The 11,021-nt window shown below is 28.0% G+C and overlaps 1 protein-coding gene across 3 annotated transcripts in view; it reads right to left on the bottom strand.

The window, feature by feature from the left end:
* Positions 1–3,277: 3,277 nt before the first annotated feature.
* Positions 3,278–11,021, bottom strand: part of LOC105840040 (neurotactin) — a 57,658-nt gene continuing 49,914 nt past the window's right edge. For all 3 annotated transcript variants that reach the window (XM_012686764.3, XM_012686763.3, XM_036284335.1), the window contains exon 7: positions 3,278–6,664. In XM_012686764.3, coding sequence (XP_012542218.1) covers positions 6,274–6,664 — 391 coding nt within the window. In that variant the 3' untranslated portion in view covers positions 3,278–6,273. The remainder of the gene's footprint in view (positions 6,665–11,021) is intronic.

Here is an 11,021-nt window from a genome sequence, read left to right as displayed (position 1 = left end):
CTGAAAAAACGATCACTCATCCAAGTGTTAACCATCGCCAACGTTGCTTGACTTCGAAAACCGTACGCATCCTAACGCCCCGTGATGATCCATGAACACTTCTTGTTTATCCATACATATTTGTTAATATATTGTTTTGTTAATTATATATAGCACATTTCGTGTATAAAAGTATAAATTAGCATTTATTAAGCGATATATAATTATAAAAATATAATTGAGATTATCCAAACACTCGAGTAATTTCTGATGAATACTCGAAGTATTCCAAATAATAAATTTCAAGGTATTCATTGCAATGAACTCTTAAGGAATACTTCAATGTGAACTTATTGTGGCTAATTCCTCAAGAATTCTTTATGTATTCATTTTTCTACTTCTCCAAGTATTAAAATGATTTCTTTAGGAATTTCTGTTCATCTCTGTTATCTGGGTTTTTTTAAGCCATTTTTTCGATTTAAAAAAAAGTGGGTGATGGACCGATTCTGACACCGGATTCGTGTTCAGCACATCAAAATACATAAGGATATAGTGGTCTAGTCCATAGGATAGACTACTTTTTTGTGTGACTGTGTTAATATTTTTATGAGAAAATAAAGAAATTTTATTGAAATACTAATTATTTTATGAAATTACAACAAAAAATGGCATTGTAATGATAAATTAATGACATTTTGTTAAAATCAATGAATTTTTGATTTGATAAAATCACTGATTAAATTATTTCAAAATTAACATAAGATTCAACATAGGTCATCAAAATGTCATTAAAATTTCAACAAAATTTTATTAAAAATTTTTTATTACTGTTTTTATCTCTACTGTGGGTTATACATTAAGTTTTTAAATAGAATGAGCTGTGAGATTACAAAGAAAACACCAAAAAGTTCTTCCTCTGATTGTGCCGAGTTTTACATATGCTAACTATTACCTCACACAAATTATATTCCTTTACGAAAGCAACTTAAATATTTTGTAAACTTCGAAAGTTGTTAAAACATGTTTATTAGATATTTTTTACTAATTTTTCTATGTTAAAGCTGGACTAATTTTAGCACCGAGTTTACTGCAGATACCTTACTGTATCTGTTGTAATTTGCTCTTACAATTATAATATAAAACAGTTATAATATAGATCATCAAATACATTCAATATTTTATTTATTAAATTTTATACAATGAAAAAAATATTATTTTTTGTAAAAATGTAAGAATGTATTTTTTTTATTATAATTTTTTTATATAGATAATTTTTTAACGTTTTGTTAGAAAATATTAGGGTTGGTTAAGTCAATATATTTTTTAACTAAATTAAATTAACTAAATTAAAATTATAGCCATTATAATAGCCATAAAATTAATTTAGTTAAGTTACATGACTGAAAAACTAACTCAATTAAAAGTTACATTAAAATTGTATTACCTACAATTAAATTAAAAGTTAATTTTGAAGTTTTATTTATATTAAAATAGAAAGTTATAATTTATTTAAACAAACAATTATAATATAGATTAAATGCATTCAATATTTTATTTATTAAATTTTATAAAATAACAAATATTATTTTTTGTAAAAATGTAAGAATGTATTTTTTTTATTATAATTTTTTTATATAGATAAATTTTTAACTTAAGAAAAGTTAATAAGTTAAATAAAGTTTACGTATTTAAAAAATGGACAATTAGTTGAAGTTAAAAATACAATTATTTAAAATTAACGAAGTTAAAAGTTATTAACTTTTAACTTTATTATTTTTAACTTTAACTTTTAACTAGTTACTATTCAAACTTGGAAAATATTAATTTCTTTACAATGTTATTTTTTATATTCAATGTCATAAATTTTACAATTGAGTTAGAAAATTATTTGACTGCTGTTTTAATGTATAATTCTTTTATTGATGGTATCATAGATACAGTATAAAATTGTATTACAACGTGGTATAGTTATGAAAAATACAATCAAAATATTAAATGCACACTGTGCCAATACTAAGATATGCAAGTAGCTTCGACAGCAGCTTTTAACACAAATATATATGATATATAGATATTATACACACATACATACATACATATATATATATATATATATATATATATATATATATATATATCATATATATTCAACAAATACAAAATTTTTTTAATGCAAATGCATGCATATTATATGTAAAATTCAAATCAAGTCTGAAAAACTCTTTCTGTATGTATACCTGATGGTTTGAGATTTCTGGCAATATTGTATAATACATACGGAATAATTCTTGTTCTATACTTATAATTAACGCGCAATCAAAATACTGTCGCCACTGTATAAATAAGTCAATGAACCATCTATCGATATGCTTATGAAAATCATATTTCTTTAATAATTGATACAATAAATTTATTTTTAAAGGTACTTGCCAAGAAAGTATATGCTTAACTCGCAATAGATCATCTCTGTGATCGTCTTTTAATAAAATGATATATTAAAGTGTAAAAACTATATACAGAAGATCCTTTAATGACGTTCTGAATCCGAAAATAATTTAGATTTGCCGTTATAATTACAGCATACGTCCGCGCATTTAAGTGAATAAAGAGGCATAATATGATGTACTTGCATGAAGTTTCGAAATGGAATGCAATCGCTTTAGTATCGCTAAACATTCAAGAGTACAATATAAATCACCAGTAATATTTTTGCACGTATTATTTAGCTACAGTGTAATTGTAATCGAGTTGCATGATGCAGACACGTGATATACAATCAAGTGTATATGCACGCGTGCTCTATTTGGTTGAAGACAACGTGCGCACGTACATTTACATGTGATCTTTGTGATCGCCTGAAGAATCGCACGAGACCACGTAAGTAGAAGCGATTTAAATGGCCATAAAATACACATTACGTTGAAATTTATCTCTTTATATTAATAAAATATAATGCTTATTATATGTAGATACAGAATACTTTAAAAAGTCTGAAAACGGACCTAATCTCCTTAAATGAGCTCTCTTTATGTCTCAGAAACAAAACATTGCATTGTATAAATAAAAGTAAAATCCACTTATATAATTAAAGAAATAAAAAACCATAATTAATATATTTATAGTTTTTTTTTCTTTATAAAATCTGCAAAAAAACGAAATCCTTAAAAGTGGAATAAAATTTTCACGATTTTCTTTTGTAAATTGCATAGTTTAAACAATAATGACTGTAATACTATTTTCGTCTACATAATTGCACAAAAAATATTAGTATAAAAATCCGGCTATGACCGAAAAAGACTTCTTTTATTTATATTTTGTCTGAAATATTTTTCCATAAAACCAATAATTTCAGAGATAATTAGTCATTTCCAGACTTTTATATCATTCTGTATATTACATTGAAAAAAAATTTATTAACTTGACTAAGTTTTGCAATTTGACTATATTTCTTTGATTCAAGCATTTCTATATTTAGTTCAAATATTTATGCATTTCTTAAATATCTAAAATATTTAAACTGTAGCTGAAATGTATGTGTGTGTGTGTGTGTGTGTGTGTGTGTGTGTGTGTGTCTAAAATACTTGAACTAAAGAATTTATGTATTTGATTTAAATACACAAATATTTAAACTAAAGAAATAATTAAATTGGAAATTTTAATCAAGTTAACTTTTTTCTCAATGCGTGCGGTTTCGTTGCTAAATATTCTTAGAAGATTTAAATGTCTTCCGCGTACGCATATACTAGCAATGCACACTCAGAACTCTAATATATTCCCAATCACAATCAGTCAGAACATCAGTCGCAACAGATATTTGTCACAAATGACATTGTCCTATTTGCATAAGTGATATTAAAGTAATAGAAATTGGTTAATTATGCAAAAATGATCTATCTATAAAATAAAATAACGTACAGGTTTCTTGAGTAAGTGCTATGTTATCACATATAAATATATTATTGAAAATAAATTATGCTTAATAATACATTGAATAATAATCGTAAGTCGTAAAAATGTAAAAAATAAATTTATAGAGTATCAAGATTATTATTTCTGGGCCGCGAATCACGTTTACGAAAGAGAAACGCGCAGAAAAGCTATTGACAAGGTTTTTGTTATTCGTTATCTTTATATCTTTAGATACGTGAAGTCTGAAAATACTATGTAATAGTAGAATCTTTATGATTCGAGTAGACGATACGTAGTATAAAAAGTACCAAATTTGGCAACTTCAGTCTGAATAATGTAAAAAGCCTCCACAAGGACTTTCTTAGACAACTATTAGTCGTGTATAATATTCGTTCAGTCTGTAGTTTTCTCATTAGTGAAAAAGAACCACTTTCTTCAAGTTATAAATTTGTTATTTAAGTTATAAATGTGTAAAAAAATATCGACAATAAAAACTTTGTTTTTTCGTACAAAAGAATCGTTGATGAAGAAATCTAATAAACAACTAACATAACATAATTGTTACAAATGTTCATACTCAACAATATAAATGCAATATAATACATATACATAAAAGTTATATTGTTAAGTATGAAATTATAATTGATATTATGTTGTTGTTAATTGGCGTTTATTGGGAAGCTAAAATCTTCCGATAAAATATTGCTTCCACAAATGCGATATAACGCATATATCCCGCATGGTTCTTCAGAAAGATAAAGCTCCCCAATTCAAAAATATTTTCTGTAGCAGAAAAGCACATGGTCCATTTTATGTGTAGCAATACGAATTCGTTCTCGCCGAGGTGGTAATCGATGCCAACTAACTTAGGTTTATACTTTGAGACTTTTTTTTAATGCTACATTACATCCACATATAAGCTGAAAATATAAAAAATTTATAAATAATACAATATATTTATAATTACGTATAACAAGCCAAATTTCTCAATTGTATCGAGTCCTGAGAGAATTCAAATTTGAGAAATTTATAATTTTTGAAATAAGATTGATCCAAAATTCCTAATAGACTAAAATTGTTGTTCCTTTTATCCTTTTCGCGGTTATTTACTTACGTTTTACAAAAATATATAATTGTATAATATACGTGTAATATGTATAAGCCGAATTATCAATTCTTCTTTTATTCAAGTTGCGCTTGTATCTTTCTATGTGTCTGCTTTGATACACTTAAGTAGAATACAAAATTATTATAAGATCAGAACGACACTAAACAGAAATAATTTTCGGAAAATCATGATCTCATTCGATATACCTTTGACGATAATTATGTAGTAAATTTTTGTCATTGAGTATTGAATATTAAGTAAAATTATAATTTTTTCTAAAATTTTTCTTAAATTCTTGCCTGATATGGCAATGACTTTGAAATAATTTTGTGAGTAAAGTAATTTAAAATCATTTTAAAGTCATTTAAAAGTAATTTTTAAACTAAAAAATTAACAAAATTTTGCTCAAGTAACACGAAGTCTAAAATCGAGTCATAAGACGGCTTTGAGACTTTTTAAATCATATTGTTTGCGATATCAAGAATTCATTACAAAATCATCAAAAGTGTATCAAATGAGATAATGATTTATTCTAATATAGCAATGATTTTAGTGCTTTTTTTTACCAAAAAATTATTTAAAATTATTGTCACGATAGAAATTAATATAAAGTTATCGTCAAAAGTGTATTGAAATCACAATAAATTTTATTTTTCTAAAATAATTTTTACTTAATGTCTTCGTCTTATTATTGATTTTGTACTTTACCTAGAGCATTTTACTGCCCTCATGCAATATATTACACAATTTGATTCACACTTATATACATACATAAAAGGCCCTATGGTCAAATGTGTTTGTCTCTTGGATACAAAGAACAACATTCATTTTTCATTACTATGTTTGTAAAATATTATTATCATTTCAGGCTTGAGAACGAACTCGCATTGTACTCGGATATCTACATAAAAATGTCTTTATCCTTTTCCTTTTTAATCGCTATTTTATATTTTGACTTTACATTAATTAATTGTCATGATTAAGACAGGTACTACTTATACGTCGCACCACAAAGGCATAATCCTTGTTTGTTAATCTGCGTTAATCTCTTGAACGTTTATATCGATATTTAAGTAGTCAAAATGTATATTCTAGTAAATACACACACTAATCAACAGCAACAATATTATGTTACTGTTAGTCAGTATTTACTAAATATCTGTATCATGAGAATCAATGTCCGCAGAAATCAATGGCTAATTCATAAATATTCGCGGTGCAGATTTCCATAAATCCTAGCACACAGACTCACAACGCACTCATCGACGAGAGCTTTTCTAATCAACTCGACCGTACATGGGGACAATGTTCTTCTCTATCCAAAAATCGCAATTCGGGTAACCCTGCGCAAGCAACGTGTCCTGAGCAACGATCAAGACTCGCTTCGCGCCCGATTTGTCGACCTGCGCGACTTCACTATGCCACACGTAATGGTTGAACAGCTGTTGCATTGCCGACACGTGTCTTTTTTCCTCGGGCGTGACGGCAGCGTAGGTCCCCAGAATGGCTGCGGCGTCGCTGTCGGGATCGGCCAGGTATTGTCGGCGTGGCTGAGTGGCCACATAAAAGGGTATGTTGGTCCTCATCCTGGCGAGAGTCAGCAATGGGCACACTACACGGATGTCAGAGATCATTGTGACCAATCCCTTCAATGTATTGCCGTAACGTCTGGAAAATAATGTGCAATCTTATATAGCATATGGATCATGCAATATAATAGCAATATCACAGAACATTACAATGATATAGCACAAATATTGCTGCAATAATGTAAAGATATCACAGTGATATTAAAATGTCCACTAAAATAAATTACAATAATATCCCACATAACATGTTACAGAAATATTGTAGCAGTATTGCAATATTTAAATTTATAAATATTATGTATAATTATAGTAAAATATTATAAAAATATTACTGACATTACACGTTTATAAATAACATTAAAATTTATTAAAATTATACATATCCCAGGTAGCAAGGTGACGTTAATACGACGTCAATAATTCGTCATTTAAGGTCGCAGACGTCATGTTACCAAATTAAGACGTAATTAATAACGTCATTTTTTGACCTATTAATTACGTCAGTCATTTATCCATTCTACAACGTATTTCCGACGTATTCTTGACTAATTAATAATCAGTTAATTGATCATTTTACGACGTATTAATAAGATTTTATTAGTGACTAATTACTGACGTTAACTATAATTCTTTGTAATAATTGACGATTTGACCTCAAATGACAAATTATTGAGGTCTAGTGGATGACACCTTGCTACCTATAACTATCATTATTTAAAGATTGGTTAAACAACATTATTAAAATTAATATAATATTTTATATAATTAATACTATCAATATTTTAGAATCATCCCAGGCAGCACATAATATTTATGATAAATATTTATTAATATTTATTAATATTTATTTTTTCAAAATATTATATAAATATTTTACACATATTTTATATATACGAAAAAAAAATCTTTATTCAACATATTAAAATATAAATTAAATATTTTATATAATATTTATGATAAATAAAAGATAAAGATTTGTATAAGTAATATTTTGTAAATATTTATAAATATTTCATAAATATTTTTATAATATTTATGATAAATCTTTATGATTTGTCAAATCTAAGACCACAAAAATATTTATAAAATATTTAGATAAATATTTATAAAATATTTAAATAAATATTATAAATATTTTATAAATATTTTATAAATATTGCGTTTTGTCTGAGGTATAATTTAGCTTTATCAAAAGAACAGAGCAAAAACATATTTCTATAAGTTATTCCACATGTTATTTTGCATATGTAAAAATCAGGAAAAAAACTGTAAATTTATATTTATTTATAAAAATATTAGTTAACTACAAGTTTCATGTTTCTCGCATCTATTGAACTGATCTATAACAAATATGTATTCATGATCATCAAGTGTTCATGGATCATCACAAAGGGCTAAGTAGCGTACGATCTTCGAAGTCAAGCAACGTCGACGGCGGTTCAGAGTTGGATGGGTGACCGCGGAAGTTAGGCAATTCCAAACGTGACTATGGTGTGGTGGGTCGTGATGCTTGTTGAGAAACAACGTAGATTTTTTTTTACATTATAATTATGTTATTTCGATATTTTCATAATGCAAGTACTGCATATATAGAACATGTACCCGAAATATTTTCTAAAACGTCAAAATAACGGCTTTTACTACCTGGGATAGTCATAAAAATGACGTTAAAATGTCGTTTTTATTAAATGTAACCTAAAAACCTATGTTTTTTCATAAAAATAACAATAAAATACCGTCAAATGTACGATACTAGCTTCTTGAAAATGACGTCAATAATATGAAAATAATGACGTATTTTTGACGTCAATATATGACGTCGTTAAGATGAGACAAATGTACGTCAGTTTTACGACATTTAGACGTCATTTTATCTCGACATTATGACGTCTGGTTCGTCATAAAATGACCAAAAAATGCCGTCAATTAGACGTCACCTTGCTACCTGGGATAGTACCTTTATTATTACACTTCCTTGGAGTTTACAATATCTTACAAATATAAAACTTAATTAATAACTTATAACTAATTTTTCGTAATATTACATATTTAATATTAATGATACATTTGTGATTTTGTCAACATCATATTATTGTGATTTATTTTAAAGGACATTTTAATATTATTTAGGTACTTTTGTAATATTTTAGAAATGTTTGTATTATATTTCATGTTTGTAATATATTGCCATGGGAAAATAATATTGCTTTGATATTATAGTTACGTTACATGCTATGTGGGAATGCGTGAAATCACGAAATTGTATTATTGTAATACTTATGTAATATTGCAAGGAAAGAGAGTTAAAATATTTAATGACGTCTCTAACATCGTCTATTCCCAGACAGCACCAGATATCGTACGAATATTATACTCTCATACGTAATGTACTGTGATCATACCGAATATACGTAAAACATTCATATAACGTCTCAGTAGAATGTCATTTTGATATATCCTCAAGATAAACTTAGAATATAGCGACTGAACTTCGCAACTCCTACCGAATATACTGAGATTATATCTAATATACTCAAAACATCCGTAAAATATCCTATGATATATCTCATGTATATCTATCACATATTTCCAAAATATCCACGTAATATCGAAAGTGAATCATGTCAACGCTATCTATGATCTGTAACGTTACGCATTTTCGTCTGCCGTGTGATGCAGACACGTGGTGAAGTGTAGGGTGTGAACGTGCGAACACGAACTCACGGACAACGTGGTTTTCTCAGGAATTACGCCCAGATAACTCTGGTATGTACATAAGATATAATATAGTAACGTAAACTATAATAATATATATATATTGTATATATACATATATTATTTAGGTTATAACCTACAATTATCTGAGCATAATTTCCCAAAGCACCTTGGGGTATTCAACAGATATTACGCTTCATTTCTCGCGATAGCTTCCTGATGTGCAAAATGATTAATTCCTCTTCTTATTTCTTCTTGCTAATTCTGTATGTTTAATTCCTTGTTCCTTATTCCTCTCATTATGCATGAGCCCATATAATGTGAACATACTGTAGACATATTGTGAATATACTGAAGATATACTTTAGACATACGTATAACATTCTTAAGATATATTCGGTATATTCTCATAAACTGCCAGCGAAATTCTATGGGATAAGGCAACGCGGACATAGTACGTTATGAGTATATACTCGCCATATCACAGACGTATCTCTAATATTATACGAATATTGCAATATACTTTCGCAATATCCTATTATCGTTCTCATAATCTACATGTGCTGTCTGGGTTAAGTACGCGTAAACATATTGAAAATAATAAATATTAGCTTCGATAAATTATTTTAAAACAGTCTAAACTCTAAAGCATTGGAACGCAATGAACAGTAAAAGAATATTGATTTCTTATTTGATGGTATCGAGTGCCAATATCAGAGTCGTAATCGGTCGAGCATAGGGTTACACCTGAGACAAAACCTTCCTCCTCCATTAGGAAATAAGTTTGCGTAGGAGAAAAATGTTGGGAGAAATTATATATAAATAAGAGGATCAAAACGCTAAATGCGAAGTTTTTTCCAATCAGCTCTGGTGAAAGTTTTTTACCGTAATCATTGTAAACGAAGTAACCCTGTAAGTCTGCAGTTAGTCTGTAGCGACAGCCAGATCTTTAATAACCTTCGGTTTATTGTTTCGAAATCAGTTTTTGAATAAAGGTAACCCACCAAACACCAAGTTACATGTAACGTACCTGTTAGTTGTAATTTCCCATTTAACAATGTAATTGTAATATAACACGTGTTATATTGCAATTAGATTATTGAGTGGGAAATTACAACTAACAAGCACGTTACATGTAACTTTGTGTTTGCTGGGAATTAACTCAAGTTATTTGTTAAAGCTTATTTTAAAATCCTTGCTAAATTCTGTCGCTGCCATTAGTGTGGCAACAGATTCAAATCTAAATTCTATCACTACCATTAGTGTGGCAACAGATCCAAATCTAATCTCTAAATCTAAACTCTGTTGCTGCCGAGAGTGTGAAGACAGATCTTTCTGTCGCTGACAATAGTTTGGCAACAGATTACCTGAATCCTGTCTCTGCCAATAGTGTGGCAACAGGAAATTTAAACTAGATTTCTAAATTTCAGATGCTCCAAAAAGGTGGTAAACGTGAAAAAATTAAAAGATTAAAATATCAAATTAAACAAGCTCTTAAATCACGATCCATTATTATTAATAGCAGAATTAGATAAATTCTAAGCCTAACTTCCAATAAAAAAACTCAAATTTAACGAATATAAACTTATTAAAATTGACCTTCCTAATTCGTCAAATTAAATTTTGGAGGATCCTAATCTGAGTTTCATATAAATCAATTCTTTCTCGCCTTCAAGCGAGAAATAATTGAACGCTTACATTTTAACAGTACAATAAGAACA

This window comes from Monomorium pharaonis, chromosome 1 (assembly GCF_013373865.1).
Source record: "Monomorium pharaonis isolate MP-MQ-018 chromosome 1, ASM1337386v2, whole genome shotgun sequence".
NCBI classification, from domain to species: Eukaryota; Metazoa; Arthropoda; class Insecta; order Hymenoptera; family Formicidae; genus Monomorium; species Monomorium pharaonis.
This window is presented reverse-complemented; position numbering and strand designations above follow the sequence as displayed.